This window comes from Schistocerca serialis, chromosome 3 (assembly GCF_023864345.2).
Source record: "Schistocerca serialis cubense isolate TAMUIC-IGC-003099 chromosome 3, iqSchSeri2.2, whole genome shotgun sequence".
Lineage (NCBI taxonomy): Eukaryota > Metazoa > Arthropoda > Insecta > Orthoptera > Acrididae > Schistocerca > Schistocerca serialis.
In genome coordinates this window covers 368,835,488-368,853,509 of record NC_064640.1, presented here as the reverse complement: position 1 = coordinate 368,853,509, position 18,022 = coordinate 368,835,488, and the positions used below count along the sequence as shown (strand labels likewise).

General features: G+C 41.2%; 1 protein-coding gene across 1 annotated transcript in view; it reads left to right on the top strand.

The window, feature by feature from the left end:
* LOC126470190 (uncharacterized) overlaps positions 1 to 4,052 on the top strand; it is a 276,243-nt gene extending 272,191 nt beyond the window's left edge. The window contains exon 2 of the mRNA XM_050097848.1: positions 3,937 to 4,052. Coding sequence (XP_049953805.1) covers positions 3,937 to 4,028 — 92 coding nt within the window. The 3' untranslated portion in view covers positions 4,029 to 4,052. The remainder of the gene's footprint in view (positions 1 to 3,936) is intronic.
* Positions 4,053 to 18,022: the final 13,970 nt, after the last annotated feature.

Genomic DNA, 18,022 nt, shown 5'->3' with positions numbered 1-18,022 from the left:
CATTATATTAAAAATCAAACCAAAGATATAAACAAAAATTTACTATTTGTCACCATACACATGATAAATAAAGGTGCTGTCAAACATTATGCAAAATTTTCAAAACAAATCGAAATCATTTATGATTGACAACTCCGTACACCACGCAGATGAATTTTTGAATAATTGTGGCTCTGAGCACTATGGGACTTAACATCTGTGGTCATCAGTCCCCTAGAACTTAGAACTACTTAAACCTAACTAACCTAAGGACATCACACACATCCATGCCCGAGGCAGGATTCGAACCTGCGACCGTAACAGTCGCGCGGTTCCGGACTGAGCGCCTAGAATCGCTAGACCACTGCGGCCGGCTGAATAATTGTGTTTGTGTGCGGGGTGCGGGGGGGGGGGGGGGGAGAGTCATATATTTGTTAAAGGGGTGGGGCGAGCGATGAAATTTGATGGGAACGCAAACACAAGTCGTTATTATTCTCATGTATCAACTTTCCACGCGTAAATGGTGACTGTGGCTGAAATACATATGATTTTTCCTTCCGCTTGTAAACATTACGCTATAATTACTCATTTTTATAATAAACAATCTGTTAAATAAATGAATTTCATATAGAATTTATTGCTCTTTTAACATATTGTTGGGCTATAATTGAATGTTAACATCTTAGGTTGGACTGGTAGCAGATGGTTAATCTCTTTTCTACGAACAATGAAGCCGTCTGCGCACAATTGTAGGCGTTTAATGCGTACCAACTCATTTATATTTATTCACTACATTCTGTGTTATGTGATGTGGAAGTCACGGTTGTGTCACGAAACAAATAATTCACAGTTTTGAAGGGACTTGTCTACAAAGTTATTAGATGTGAAAGTCATAAGCATAAATACCCGCCAACAACGCATTTCAGGAGCGGTGTAGAAAGTTACAAAATATTCTCGCTTTTTTATCTTTCCACGACGTTATTTTTTCGTAGTTGTACAAAAAATTATTGAAGATTATCGACTGACATCTCTCACAAAACTACCTCGTAAACAGTGTCAGAACTGTATCTCACTAAAAGCAGTAAGTAACGGTGCAGACCCACGCGACAGTTTTATAAACGTAACACCAAAGGGGAGAAAACAGCCTCTTAAAGCCACAGGCGCTAGAGATCCTATCGGGCTGTATGAAGTACTGCCCCGCTGGACATGTGATGTTGGCCGTCATATTGGCAATGGCTACCTTACACAGACACACACATTCACACACACACACACACACACTCGTTCATGGCCTAGCAGGCATGGCTACTATACCAAAGCGCTAACGTCTCTTCCAGTTTTCGGGTACAAAATGAAAGACGACGGGTTAATACCACAAAAAAGCTGCCTAGCGACTTATTCTCCGCCTCTCACAATGGACGGATTACCTTATTCAAAAATCTTGTGCATTCTCGAGTCTCAGCTTTCACCTTTCCGCAACCTGTTGCAGACCTCGCCACGTAATGATTCCATGTGACGGCGGTGAGCCTCTACATAATATACTAGCAGCACAGCCGAAGAGAGAAAGAAAGATTTATCACCGGAAGTCGCTTTAGTGCCGTACCAGCGCTTCTGTTCGTCCTGCCGTATAACGCGACAGTCAGTGTCTGCGTCGTCAGATTCTTATCATCGTCGCAGTTTTTATGTGGCTATTACCGTAAGGTTGCACAGCTTTTTATCCTAGCCATCGTATACTTCATTTCTAGTGAGCTGCATGTTATTTCAAAAGTATCTTCTTTTGTTGAGCACTTTCTTACCTCTCCTCCCACAGTTTATTGTTTCCTAAGATCTTAATTCTCACACACAGACCAATTGAAATGTTTACCTAGAAGGACAGTGGAGGCATACGCAATACGCTGAGTACATCTTTTTTCCTTAATCCTTCTCGAGAATGAAGGTTTATAATTAACATTTCACTGTCAATCTAGCCAGTGTGCACAAAACTGCCATTTGCCCCACCTAAGGGATAACGCTGCCACCATCACTAGGGTCTGCTTGGTGCGGTCAGAAACAACGACTCAGTTCGAACTGCTGACATAGTGTTTAAAATATCTTGATACAGAATAAAGGGAACTTTGTGATCAGGTCACCAGGACAACTGTATTTTATCAACTTGGTTATTGTACATAATTACGATACCATTCTTCCCCATTGCCATAACAGATGTCAACATGCGACAGGTGTTTGCTTATATTGTTTTTGTTCATATAATTTTGCGATACAAGGCATTGTTCGTACTTGCAATGTCCGTCTTACGCCTTGTCAGTGACAGAGTTGGTTAGCGCTCCTCTTTCACTACCTCTGCTCCTACTTCCATTATGTCCCTCCACATTTGAGGGCAGAAGAGCTGGACGTCAATCTTCACACATATCTTATTTAGAGTTGCTGTTTTCTCGTTCTTTTTTTTACGAAAACAAGTTTAAAATGATTGCTGTCAGTCAGCGAGGTCGGCTCTAAATTAAGTTTACATCGCTAGTTCGCATCTTTAGATGCTGAAAGCGATCTGTCTGTGAAACTTTTAAAGTTCCCCAAATATGTTTACTTTTTATTATGAAGATGTATACAATGCACAAGGTTGTGTTTGGAAATCAGGCCAATACTTTCATAGTAAAGGGGAAACCACTGAAACATCGCAATGAATCAAACTCGGTGCTCGGTACTCGCCGAAACATTGCACATTTCGGACTTACTGTTGTGATAATTGGGTTTCCATCTAGTTTATTGCAACATGCGAATCTCCAGTGTTTGTTCTCTTAAGTAATTCTACATTACGCAGACCACAACTTCACCGGGCTACCGTTACGTTCCATGTTTCTATGGACGCCAGTTAATGCCTAGTCATATGCTCTCGAGTGAAATGTTGCTTGTGACAAGACAGGTGAGCAATGGGTGCGGACCACACGTTGGAAGAAGGCGTGAGTAATATGGCTGATCGTCATCCTGCATGTCCTTCGTCCTGCTATCAGGCCGTGGTTTCTCTAGAAGGGAGAAAAATAACGTATAACTACAACTAATACACCCTACAGCAATCGCTTATTTCACACTACCATCATCCTGCAACGGGGGACTCAGATATACCCCACCTCTTTAAACAATGGTATGGTCGGTATACGTAGCACATATAGGGTTTCCAAGTGTTTTTGTCTTATACTGTCGTCTCAGAAAGATGTTTCGTTTAACCGCATTTAATTTCGTTCATTATTCTGTTCCCTTTTCACAAATTAGGTTATGAAGGAAGGAATATAAGAATTTAACGTTCCGTCAATGTCGGGGTTTGAGAGTTACAAAATGTTGTCACGTTATGCCAAAGTCTTAACGATAAAGTATTCGTACAGTGTTTGTAGTAATCAACATGTTACTTCGAACGTAGAGGCGACATTTCATGACTGACGCGATATTTTGAAAATCGCACGAACGTTAGTGGGATTGCTTCCGTGTATTCCGCATATACATATACGTCGTAAGGTGACGATATAAAATTCATAATTTTGCAACATTGTGTAAAACTGGGCTATAAAAGAAATCCAACACATGGTGCAACACAAGATTCCAAAAAATTGGTTTTGGTCGTACTCATTTCAAGTGAGTCTGTAACAACAGACAGAAAACTTCTGAATCAGTGTAAGAAACGCTTCTGTTTCTCTTCTCCCGTCACAGAGGTATAGACAAATTCTATTTATTTCAATGTTGAGAATAAATGTCAGGTTGGTTGATAATGATCCAATTAGAATCTTAATTAAAAATATAGATAAACTACGGCTAACTAATGTGTAATTAAATTTCCAAAGAATAAGGTTCAAATTTTATAGCGTATTTATAAAGTTACCAGTTATCACTATGTAGTTCTGTATTCATACTTCATTGTAACGATGCAAAGGGCTGTGTCGTTTTAATCTCTTTTCTTCTTCTCTTTTGCAGGTAAGTTTCTTATTGAGACTTCTATAATGAATACTGCTAAACTGCCGATTCAAGTACAATTGTGTGCTGACATTGCCCGGCGATCCACGTGAGTACTTTAACATACTCTTGTAAATGGGGAAAATCATCTGTTTTCTGATAACGTAAATATGTTCCGCGTTGCTGAATTATGTAGGGTGCACCGAAAAATTTCTACATATAATTACAGTTATTTCAAATGCCTGGAGCATTACGAAATGCAGCAGTAGCAAACACTTCTGAGATAGTGGAAGTGCGTGCGTATTCAGCCTTCCGTACAATGGCATGACTCACAACTGGGCACAAAGCACAAGGTTATAAAATAAACAGACATTTTATGGAGGAAAAGGAAGTAACTGACCAGTTCATTGCTGAGTTAAGTAACGAGTAGTGCCACAACAAGAACACTTTTCTCGTAACTGTTGCATATGTCCTTGTCAAGAGGTACTAGTCTCAAATACGTGAATGACATCACTGCTTGCCTTCGCAGTAGGTGAGAAGTGTCTTATATTGGTCACGCAGTTTTTTGTGTAACGCTAACCGTATATACATTTACATATAGTGGGTAACAGGCAGTGAAAATCACCATCTTGGACTTCAACAGGCACACGAATGGACGTGTGTGGGGTCGATACCTTTGGTTATATTTGCTGTTTGGCGTCGGAGATGCAACAGCATTCTCCGTGTGGATAAAAATCATATTGCCGAATGTAAAGCTTTGCACAGATGGAGTCACCCACACAGGCACATTGAGCTACGAGACTGTACTTAGACTTAGATATAATAGGTGTGTTGAAAACGAGAACCAGTTTATGTGTTATCAGAATATGCAATATCATTATCGCCGTGAAAGGCTCAATGCACATTATACGTGCATTTCTTATCGACCAAAGACCATGAAAGTCGTGTAATGCTTATGTTGTATACGTTAAGATACGTGAAGTTTTCGAAGTGACGTAGTACACCAGAAAATGCTGCGTTCCCAGACAGAAGGTGATATACACCTGTAAACGATATCAGTAGAAAAACAACTTCTTAAGACCACATTGGTGAGTCAGTGAAACAACTAAAACAGGAACAAAATGGTAGGCTGTAGCAATGGAACATCGAAGCGAAATGAAAGATCTGCCACAGTAAAGAAATTTGTATTCTGAGTTTGTTGCAAGTGCAGTTTAGGCTGTACGATAGAGTCTAGAAAAGAGCATAACAGCAACGGCTCGAAGCAGCCGGAACGCATGCTGAGAGACATTTATGGGCCAGTAATGGCGCCTGATGTGCCGGCTGTCGGAAATGAGCACTCCGTACACAGAACACCACTCAGACATCCTGTGGCTATCCACGTTATCGTTCCAACGCATAGAGCCCTGATATTAACTCTCGTCTAAGGAGTACATTTCGAAACGTTGCACCCAAGAAGGAGGTGGTCCGCTGAACCGGAACGGGACAGACGCCTAATCCTTTCGGCGTGTGACAGCGACGGTGACACTGGTGTGGCCTATCTGGGAAAAAAAGGAAAAAAGTAGAGGCGACAGTACCACAGGAAATTGATTGCCCTGTGTGCAACTCGTATTGTAGATGCTGGTAACATCTTAACCATCTACAGACTAAAGTTGCTAATATGGATATTCATAGTCTGTCAAGACGATGTTGGTTTTGCAATCAAAAGCTAAATTCATCAACATCTGAAACAACCACACTATTTTCAATGTACAATTAGCCGTCCTGAGCCACGGTTAGATTAATTTAGATTACGTACTCTTTTCGACCCATAGATAGACAATGAGAAGTAGTTCTTGGAACATATTATACGTGAAATATATACGTCATGTATATAAAAAGCGTTATGAAAGTGTTCCTTCCACAATTCCTAAGAGAAATGGTCGCATAGGTGTGGAATACGACAGAAATCTGAAACATACGAGATCGCACTGAAAAGTAAGGTCCGAATTTTTTGTGTAGAAACTTTTACAGCTTTTTAAATAAAACAAACTTTATTAATATTTTGCATCTTTACTCTTCGTGTCTACATATTTATTTGTGACCATAGTCACCCTGGTGACGAATACTTTTCTCCCAACGATATACTAGTTTGTTGACACTTTCAGTGTATAATGTTTAACATTGTTGACGAAGACACAATCTTACCTCTGCCTGCTGGTTCCATCACCACCAAAGTGAAGTCTTCGAAGGTATTCTTTATATTCTGAACCAGATGAAAATTTGAAGGGGAAAAGTCGGGACTGTGTGGAGAATGTTGAATGTCAGTGAACCCAAGGCGTCGGATTGTAGCATATGTCACAACGTTCGTGTGTGGTCTGGCATTGTCATGGCGAACGATAGAGTGCTCCATGTGTGGGGACACTCTTCGAATTCGTGCTTTCACTTTTCTGAGGGTCTCTCACGCACGAAAACAGTTATGTTACACACCACCACAATACACGCTACAATTCGGAGCTCTCTAGCGGCAGAGGATTGCAACTTGAGCATCAGTAAAGCGAGAAAGTTGATCGAGTAATATCCTTGACATGTAATGCCTCAACCGATATTGAGAACAAAATAAAAAAATTCGCAGACATTACTTTTCAGCACGCCCTGGTATTTTCGTTTAAGAGGTAAAGCCCAAACTTGTCTCAGAAATGTAAATGTTGGGGGTTGTTTGTGGGAAGAGACCAAACAGCGAGATCATCGTTCTCATCAGATTAGGGAAGGATGGGGAAGGAAGTCGGCAGTGCCCTTTCAAAGGAACCATCTCAGAATTTGCCGAACCATCCCAGCATTTGCCTGGAGCGATTTAGGGAAATCACGGAAAACCTAAATCAGGATGGCCGGACGCGGGACTGAACCGTCGTCCTCCCGAATGTGAAAATGTAAATGTGTATGCACTTCTAATTCTTAGAGTACGGTAGCAACAAATCATGAAACACAAAGTTGTTCACGACACTTATTTACGCTGATTACGTAATTGCATACAAGATGTGAAGAATGCAGATTTTACACGACAGTCGCGTCTTTGATATTATTAATAAGCTGCACATAAATTGGTTCTACTAAGCAGTTCGTCAGTGGATCTGAAGGAGGTAGTCATCAACAAATGCTTTTCTATTTCGAAAGATTTCGCAACTTTTTGGTGTAATGAGCATGTTCATTTGCAAAATAGTTTCTTTTGAAGTACGTTAAGGAAAAAAGTTGACAGATGTTTCATAGACGTAATCTTCGGCAAATTTTTAACTCCGTGACTGTAACATACATCCTTGATAAGAGATGTTCCCGTTAACAGTATCAATCTCATCACTAATACACAATTTATGACATTCTCAAGCTATCCACGTGATCGGTACGTCAGGCAGTTCGTTAACAACCATGGATGGTCTAAAAACACTTGAAAACAAATTCCCATTATTCGCTAACTCTAAGTCTCTGCTAAAACATCTTGGCATATCTTTTAGTCAACATCCACGTGACACACAGTGCAGCGAAGACTAAAGACTATGACTTCATGTCACATAGCTTTGTTGGATTCTGTTTTCACGGAGAAGTAATGGTGCTGTTACCTAAGAATACACTCGAAGATGCCACAAGCGTTAGTTTGTGGTATTCAGTCCTTCAGAAGAGCTAGTGTTGCGTTGAAAAAGGAAACTTGATCTTGAAAATCAGTCTCGTCCTGTTGATACCTGCTTGTGTGCACTATGAAGGAAAGAAAAGTGGTAGTAAGGTTATAAAAAACTTATCTGGACGTTGTATATTTTTGAGCAGAATAATCATCTGACATTGTCATTGCTTCGATATAAATGCTACTTATTCCACTTTCGACGAGTTATGTATTACTGGAATGAGATTTTCACTCTGCAGCAGAGTGTGCACTGATATGAAACTTTCTGGCAGATTAAAACTGTGTGCCGGACCGAGACTCGAACTAGGATTCTTTGCCTTTCACGGGCAAGTGCTCTACCATCTGAGCTACCCAAGTACGATTCACGCTTTGGTAGCTCAGTTGGTATAGCACTTGCCCGCGAAAGGCAAAGGTACCGAGTTCGAGTCTCGGTCCGGCACACAGTTTTAATCTGCCAGAAAGTTTTATATATCTACTGTTTTCACCACAACGAACCACACACAACTTGATTCTTGAATTACAGGCGTGGGCAAAATTATGAAATGAAACTTGGACGTAAAAACTTTTTCGTCAATAATATATTCGACTACCTCTTATCTATTTGTAGCTTCATATGTCACTTCACAATTTCTCATAAAACGTCAGTAGTCTTCAGAGAAATTTGAGGTTTTTTTAATGAAATGTATCAAACGGTTGATTTGTTATGCAATGGATCCTCTAATACATATACACAGTTAGTTACAGTTAACTGTGTCTTTAAGAGTAAAGACTGACAAAGTAATAACATGATAATGCTTCTCTAAGTAACACTGATCGGTCTCCATGTCATGTTGGGTTACGGGAGGTAAGAGCGTAAGTTCTTTTGATAGTCTACACACGTAAATCATTTCCGTTGTCAGGAAGAACGTGATAATCGAAGCAATGCACAGTATAATTTTTGTTTCAATTATCACCGGGCCATGATCTATGCTTCAAACAGCATCTTTGACACATAAGAAGTGTATCCGGTAACGAGGTATTTCAGTTCTAATTTCAGTTTATGAAGTTCACTTCAATCTGTTGTTCTTTCAGAAAATACGTTTTTCAGTGGCCTTAGAGGTCTATACTCTCATACACATGCTGGCCGATGAAGGTTGCTTTGCCAAATAAATCTTCATCTGTGTACTTCGACCAACCTCAATTGATTTATTTGTGAGAACAATATCTCTGATCTGAAGTGTGTCGCTTGCCTTTAGTTGACCGTCACAACCTTCCACATGGTGTCATTTGGACGCACACACATGCACACACACACACACACACACACACACACACACACACACACACACATCCATGCCCGAGGGAGGACTCGAACCTCCGCCGGGACCAGCCGCACAGTGCATTACTGCAGCGCCTGAGACCGCTCGACTAATCCCGCGCGGCGAAGAAAACCACTTCCTGCAAATTATGCACTTGTTTTTATGACTGGAGAACATGGCAGTGTATGTAATAGGTGCTCCGGCGTCTAAGTGGCCAGTCGTCTAGAGTATCGAAACTTGATTTTTATTTTATTAATTCCACCATTTTGCGCGATCTGCATTGAAAGTGGTACACATGGGACACCAAAATACTTTGCTTTCGAAACTAAATGGTGTACTACAACACATAGAAAACGGAAGACCGTCGCAATCAGTTAGGGTTTCTGTTACTCCCATTCGGTACGTTATGGCGACAAAATAACATATCTGTTTCACATAAAGGTGTGTGTTTATTTGTCAAACTGTTGTGATAAGCCACGTAAAATCTCATTGAATCTAAACTTGCTTATTACAACATATTACTAAGGTATAACACATGTTAGGTCCGCCTCCGTAGCAGAGAATGACACAGCCGCCGACAGACATCTGTAGGATCTTCACGACCTGGCGAGGTGCTCGCTATGACACGTGTTACGTTCAAGCGCACTAAAAACAGAATAGATTCACTAGTTGTCCTGCTCACCCTTTCCATAAAACCACTTATTCAAAATGCTCAGTACACACGGACACCGTAAATCGATTCATTCTGAATCCATATTTTCCGCGTAGTCACAGCGAAGCACTCAGGAGACAGACGGTGCCGCATTATTATTGGACGTTACTCAGCGGAACTGCGACACAGCTTTCGCGTGTCCTTACATCCTGCTCAGCCCAGTAAAAAACGGAAATAGTTTTTTACTAGCACAAACATATAAAGAATAATTCAGCTTCGATTTTGTCCTTACGAATGCCGCTGAAAATGCAGTCAAACAGGGAATTAAATCAATGATTTAAAATTCTGTACCATATCTAGTACAATCGCAGCCGACACCTGAGACGCTATCAAAGAATGTAGATTTGACGTCACTTGGAAGGCTAATTGGGAGCTGCACAAAAATATTAAGTAATATATAAGAAACTATCAGCCTCGATTGTGGTAATGAAACCAACCTTTACATAGGTTTCAGCCCATGTAATTGAGCCTTGAATTGGATAGACGTAGTTTCAAGTAAGCTCCCGGGGCCCACCGCACGGTGTCCATGGAGACGAGGCGCTCGCCGGAGCTTGAGTTAAGTCTTGCTGGATACTTAGTACCTATGTACCGAATTTTTAAAATGTGACTACGCATATTCAGGCTGTTTTAGTTTTATTTCTAGACCATGCCCTCGTAGAGAATTTATAGAATCAGGTTTATGTTCTGAAGAAGGCTCAATTACTTGGGCTGAAACCTAGGTAAAGCAGGTTTCATTACCGCAATCGAGGCTGACAGTTTCTTATATATTAGATTATCACGACTGCTGACTGGGCTGCAATGTTGAAATTATTAGCTTCTTAACTCTTTTTGAATACAGAAACAGTAACAAGAAGAAACTACATTGCTGAGCACGTGATCCACAAAAATTGTGTTCGGTACATTTACATGGTGTTCTAGCGTAAATCAGTTTGAGAGGGCGTATCACGTTAGCCCCCGTCACTGACGGCAAAGGGATACGAATTATTATTCTAAACATTGTGCGTAAAGAAATGTAGGAAAAATGCAAGCTAGTTTTTAACGCATTTACTTCGTTCTTATTTGTTAATATAATTTAGCTTGCGGGTACGGAGCCATTCATTTAGCTCAGCTTGATACACTGACTGTCCCTCCTAAGAGTCGACGGGCGTATTTTCTCTGGTGTTTCGGCAGATATTTGCAATTTCGATTTTGCAGTGCGTAGCTGGAGCCAGCGCAGAAAGATGCTGCCTATCACATATTTCATGCGACACCCATTGTCGATGGAAAGCGTTGATTATTTTCCCGTTTCAAACAAAATTATGTTTAAAGAGAAATTTTATGTGCCATTCGATAGAGCGGTTCCAGATTAGTCTAGTGCGATATTCATTTTATTGCTATGTACTAATGGGAACAGTAAAACACGAAAAATAATCAATAGTTCAGCATAGACAGCACCACCTTGGCCTATGCTGTCTACTATCGCTACGCAGTAGCGCTGCTCAGTTTGTGCTGGAGTACTGATTATTCTTCGTGTTTTACTGTTCTTTTAATACAAAACGATAAAACGAATACCGCACTAGACTAATTTGAGACCTCTCCGTCGGTTTGCATGTCTTTAAAAATTATTTTGTTTGTTAAGGGAAACAAACCAGCGCTTTCCATCTACACTGGGCATCGCATGTACGACGTGACGAGCAGTGCTGTTTGGATGAATTCAGCTGCATATTGCAAGAAAGAAAATGCAGATACCTGCCGAAACACCAGAGGAAACGCGCCTGTCGACTCTTAGGAGAGAAACCACGTATACAGGGTGTCCCACTACGAATGTTCAATATTCAGGAATATGACACGTATGAGAATTAGAAGCAAAAAAGTCTAGCAAAGGTGGGCTCTAAAATGCACACCTTAAGAGCTATGAGCACATGTTGAGTAGAAGAGATGTGAATATGGCACACATATGCGACCACTTCATCATTGTTCCAGTAACTATGAGGACAGAAACACAGTGACAGTTCATTTATAGCGAGGCGATAGTCGAAGTCAGTACGTCAGCGTCCGAACTCGGGAAATACAGAAGCCGGTCGACGAATTTCTTCGCGAGGTACGACGGAGAATTTCTCGAATACTGACAGCTTCCTGTCGTTACCATTTCGTCAGACATCTGCAGTATCGGACCTTCTCCAGAGGCTTTCTTCGTACCATCAGCGTACTGTGATTGCCGAAATGAGTAGTTTTTACCTGAATATATCCCCATACACGTTCTTACTCTCAGAGCTAAGCGCTGTTGCGCTTTTGAAACGTATTTACGACATCAAAATTACGGACATTCATGGGGAACTGCTGGTGAAATGAGTTTCTTTTTAAAACTCTGCTTTGCTTTCTAGACGCTATTTGACATTACTTGTAACTCTGAGCAATCTCATTTTGAATGTGAATCCGGAAGAAAACGCTGGTTAAGACTAATTGGCTGAAGGTAGACAATGTATGGCGTTTTACTTTAAGAGCTTGGGCGGGACAGTAAGCTCAGAAGTGTTTCTCACATTTCAGACTGTCCATTCAGGAACCGAACGACGGTGTTATCCCTGGCGAGTGGGTGGATGAATGCGTGCGTGTGTGCGTGCGTGTACGTGTGTTTCTGTGTGTGTGTGTGTGTGTGTGTGTGTGTGTGTGTGTGTGTGTGTGTGTGCGTGTGCGTGGCGAAGGAGATGGGAAGAAAGAGGACCGCCGGTGTTAGGAGAAAACGTTTCTAACAGCCACTGCGGCTGCTAACAGAAACACTTTAACGGAGCTTTAAAGACTCAGAACTCTTTCCTCCGCCCAGCAGGTCGTAATTATGATAATTATAGTGGCGGTGGAATAAAAATTAATTCTGCCGGCATAATGAGACAAGAGATTTGCTTTGCGTGAGACATCCGACGGCCGTTAGAAGGAAATAGAAACGAGCGGGCGCGCACGACTTCACAGCGAGGGAGAACGTGTTTCGGGAAGGGGTGATATTTAGCCAAGGAAGCAGGCGCCTTTGTTACGAACAGCTGCCATAGCGCCACGCACCGTGATGAATCGATACAGGCTCTCTCGCGCTCGACACACACAGATGCGGATGCCGTGTCCATAAGGCAACCGCGGGACCGACACCATCACATTTCATCGCTGCAAGCGTCCGCTGCACCTGGCGTGGCTACCAACGGAACGCTCATTTTCGGTTATGCCGATCGCGATCAGAAATCAGCTTCCAGAGAAAATATGTGTTAAGGAACTGATTTTGCTTTTTTTTGTTCAGTTCTACATTATTCATGTCTCATTTTCCTGAGTGTGACACATACATTCAGGTGTGAGTCACTGGTTATTCGTGATCCTTTATCACTTTTGCGCTGGAACAAGCATATTTCAGTTTATTACTACTTAGCGTAATTTACCGTCAGCATTGATATGTTGAAGACGCAGATTTCGTCATGACTTGGAATCTAGCTAGCAGGATGACTGCTGCTCAAACAAGAAAAATAATTTCTCATTCCCAGAAATATCTCTTAACTCTCTTATTTAATAGATAAATCATAATATGCATGCTTCGCTAACAAATCTTGGATTCTCTTTTTAAATTCTACGTACTTTCCTCGCGTGTACTGGTCGAGGTGCCACGAACTCTGCAAATTACTTTCTATAGTAGACTCAGTCGTTCCGTGGAATACACCAAGAATAAAACCTGGAAACGAATTTTTGAAATGAAACAGATTCAAAAAATGGTGTCTTCCCATTAAAACGTGATCTTCATACGTTGTGGAGCAACCTGAAGATGGTGAATTGTATCATATAAACCGGTCGTAAGTAAATAAAAACTAACACGTACAACTTAACGTTTTGTCATTAGTGAACATAGATATAGCTGCTCCCGTCCCAATAGCCGTCATAAGATGGATATACATAAAACATATTCAAACAATAGTCAAAGCCTTATCTCGTGCTATGAAATCCTGTCCCTTAGTGTTTTTAGAAATAGTAGTTACATTCAGTCTGCTCTTTCGGGCTTTCTGAGACCATTATAATCCAAGGGTTACTTAAGATTCTGATGGGTGAGAGTTTCACTACCGAGTTAAATTTCTACTCTAGGAAAATACAATGCAATAACAATATAACAACTTTCTTTGCTACGGTAACAATACTAGCTGTACCACTTCATTAACGTCCTTGTTGGCAGAAACGGACAGTCTCTACAATGTTTCAAAAATATTCTAAAACAGACACAGCAACATTAATTTAAAAAAACATGTCAGCATTTCTCCAGAGCGATTTGGTGCTGCAATAAAAAGTCACTGAGAATAAAAAAATTCTGTTGTGGAGAGAACAGTTGTTGCCTGTGTCATTACATCTTGTTTCTCATTTTGTTTGGAGAAAAGAGCGACAAATGTTGCCTGGTGACAATAATGGTATAATTTGCTGTACTATCACACTCTTACTGCATCAATTTCTGCCTTCCGGACACGACAAACAGTGTTTTTCGTATCTACGCTCCAGAAAAGAGCGCAAACTGTAATTTCAATTCTCGGAAAGTAGCCTCACCCACTCATTCGTGTACTACGAAAGCTGATTTTATGTGCCACTTTACTGGCGCGACAGTTGGCACCCGTAAGCCACGCCGAAATGCAGCACAGCTTCTGGCGTCAACATATCACTGCTAACTACCGACTTCGCCCGTGAGATTTCTTTATTCCGAGACGGCTCTATTGTTTGGGAATTGATGTGATGCATAATTTGGCCATCGGACGAGGCGAGGTGTCGCGGTGGCTGGAATGTGATTACCGCCGGAATGCGGAGAGTAAGGGGCACGTATTAGGCCGCTAATGGAGACGTTGCGCTATTCGCAATGGTGCGCCTTGTCATTACGCAGTGACAGCCCGCTATTACGAAGGCGGCCGGAGACGCGCTTACGCGTAATAGCACGAATTGGTCGCAGCGCCTTCCGCTTCTAGTTCACGCACCCGGCTCCCGCTCGCCCGCCGCGGCTATTCTTTCACCGCCACGCGACTCACTCATTGCGTAAGGGCTGCAACAAAAAACTCGCACTCAGTGCCTTAATAAGCCGCGCTACGTGTTTGAACTCGATTAGGCGCAAATTAATTTCCGTCCGGTTGCATTATACGTGGACTGTTAATTTAGTCCCGGTGAGACAAATTGTAGGGCTCGGCGGCTGAGTTAAAGGTAACCAAGTCGTCAGTTAGTTTGTGCTTCGATTGCCGGCAGTGATGACAGACTTTCCTTTCCGCCATATCGTCCGTGCCGATGCTAAATGACCCCTTGTTCAGTGTGGAAGGTATTAGCCCCCATGGAAGGACTGGGCACATAGTACAGCGTGTTATGGACACTCTGTGGTGGAGGGATACAGTACAGCTTCGCCCTGTGTCCGCTCCCACGGCTTACAGTTAATGCAGAGTCAGAGAATAGCGGAAAATGAGTGGGAAATACAGCTGAAAAGCGAACTCTGCAATAATTTTCTATTTTACGTCACATGAGACCGCGTAGGAGAGAAATGTAAGATTCATTTCGAAATCTCCCAGGAAAAAAAAAGCAGCAAATCTTGCTCGATGCTGCTCATCAAGAAACCAAAAATTATGAAACTCCACGTGCTGTTGTGAACAACTACTTCGGTTAAGTTGAACGACGCATAAATGAAATTAAATAAAAGAAATTATTTTTTCTTACTGCTTCCCTCTGGCATATAGTTCAAATCCCAGTCGAGTTTGATGTTAGCGTCCACCAGAAAAAATTACATGTGATTACAGCAAGTCACCTGTACGCCTTTTTAAATCTGTGAATAAGACTGTCTTACATCTAAAATACTCTGCTTTTGTGTATATTACTCTGAAAAAAAATCATTTTCCCGCCGAACGAGAAAGCGTCGCTTTAAGTGAGACACATGAGTTCCGACAGAAGCCGACGGATCATATTCGATGTATGATATTTCTGCAGGCATGGCAACCTGTCTTACAATTAAGCCCTGGTCATGCACGCCAATGTCAAGAAGGAAATTCCGAAGTGTACTTAGCGATTTTAGCGCTATCCTCTCGTAAGGAGGGAACCCGGCCGTTGACGTGTTCTGTTAACAAGAAAAAAGTTGAACGCGTGAGCGAGAGAGGAAGGGTACCGGTGCATGTAAAACATTGGAGCGGCAGCTTGTTGACGAATCGTAGCTCAAGTAGAGTGCGGTTGTCATGTTGAGCGGCCATGTTTTATGTATGAGGCGGCTCCCCACTAGGTGCCGGCATAACTCATACAAAACCCGACGTCGCCTGCCCTTTCTTTCACTTGCCTCCCGTATTCCGTGCATACAGATCTGTACATTACTTCGCATTCCGCCTTTGCGAACAATTGCTAGCAATCTCATTCTTGTCTTAACATCAAACAAACATTTATTTACACACAGAGAAAAAGAGCCTCAGGGTATTTTGGTGTCGTAGCATGCTCCGGCAATATATTCTGCGGATTATTAAGATAATAATTTTTGTCCGGCAGATATATTGTTGAGCGTACAGTTCTCGCACACCTTTTATGTTCGTTATCATTACACATTGCTTCAGGACTAAAGCGTAGGATACTGAAAAAGTCTGCTCACCCAGCCTGTGGATTAGAGTTAGTCGCCCATTAGGCTGGATGCTATAGCATTTATTGATAATCTTACGTTCAAGAAAGAACACAAAATGCAGGAAGAAAGAGGAGGGAATGCAGCTTTAATATTTCATTCACCTGGAATGGTTGAACGAAAGGTACCAAGCGTTTACTCTCGTGATTTCCCTGATTCGTGGAGTCATGAGTGATGCGGCTTTTATGGAAAAAGTCAGGTCAGCTAATCCGTTACAAAAATTGCCATAACTTAAGAATTAAAGTTAAATAGTTTATTTAGTGTCACAATCACGAGAAGATCGTGTATGTCCAAAATTATTACAATTTATGAGAAAATGCTTGTAGGATAATAGAGAAGTAACAACAAGAGATCGTGTCAGAACACAGAAAAACCATTGTCTCCTGATATGTGAGTGAAAAACAGGGCCTTCCATCATATTTCGCACTAAACATCTCCTTACAATGTCACGTGTATTGGACCAAAGGCAAATAGCAATTCACAACATTGCACCTTTTGATATACGCTGAGACGCTCTGCTGCAAAACCAATCAAGAGATTCCTGTCAACACAAAAAAACATAACAGCTACGTAGTAGATAGTGTGCGCCCCAGACTTGCGTTTTACTGTACACCAATTACGTATTTACAGGCAGGCCAATACAACATGAAGGGTGAAGAAAGAATTTCCACATAACTAAAACCCAAAATCTCGTTGAAGTATGTTCATATCTATTTGCAAAGAATGTTTGGCACTTCATGGAGCAAAATGCTTTCTACACAAACAAACATGAATGTCTAAGGTGTCACTAACTTCTTCTTCTTCTTCTTCTTCTTCTTCTTCTCTACTGAGTGTGGTCTCTTTACAGAAGACTGGTGAATACCCAGAATATCGATTCATTCTCGGAGATTCTGTGACCATGTAGCACTTCTCCGACCAAGTCAACGATTTCCTTCTGTCTTTCCCTCAATGATGATTTTTTTGGAGTTGTTCTTTTCAATTCAATGAATGTACCCAAAATATGATGATCTTCTGCGTTTATAGTGGCTCAAGATATTTACCAGCACGGTAACGTACCTCATTATTGATCACTTGATCCAGCCAAGGAATCTTCAGCATGCGGCGGTACATTTACATTTCAAAGACCTTAGCCTGTTCATAGATGGGGTTTTAACTGTCCAAGAGTCTACGCCATACAACAATACCAATAACACGTAGCACTTAACAATTCGCTAATGTTTGTTAAACTGAAGGTCAGTAATAAACGTTAGATGGTTCAGTTTTTGAAATTCTGACCGTGCAGTGCCAATTCTAGTTCTTATCTCATCAACCATGATCCCATTTTTCTTTTAATCAGTGTTTCATCTAATTAATTTTGTTGACCCTTCCAAGTATGTGTCCATCCAAATTCGTAACCACGTTGGGTATTGTCTTCTTGCTAATATCCATAATGTTTTTTTGTTCATTTATATTAAGACCACACTCTTTTCTAACGATGATAATTCTATTTAAAAGAAGCTGAATATCTTCTGTATTATCAGTAAGAATCACTTCTAGTGAAATGCAGTTTGCGAATTCATTCAGACAAGTTCCTAACTGCTTTCACACCACTTGATTCACGAATAGACTCATCACTGATGCTCTAAAATTCTTGAGAGTATGGTGCTGTGCCCTATTATCAGATATAAACAGTATTTAGAGTATGCATATAAGATTCTTCCTTGTAGAGACGATAATCCATATTCTTGGTTGCCTCAAAGAGACATCCCCTTACATCTTAGATACATGCATCAGATGTAAGACTAGGTGAATATCATCTGAGTGTGCATTTTTCACTGGCAGAGAGCGAACGTTAA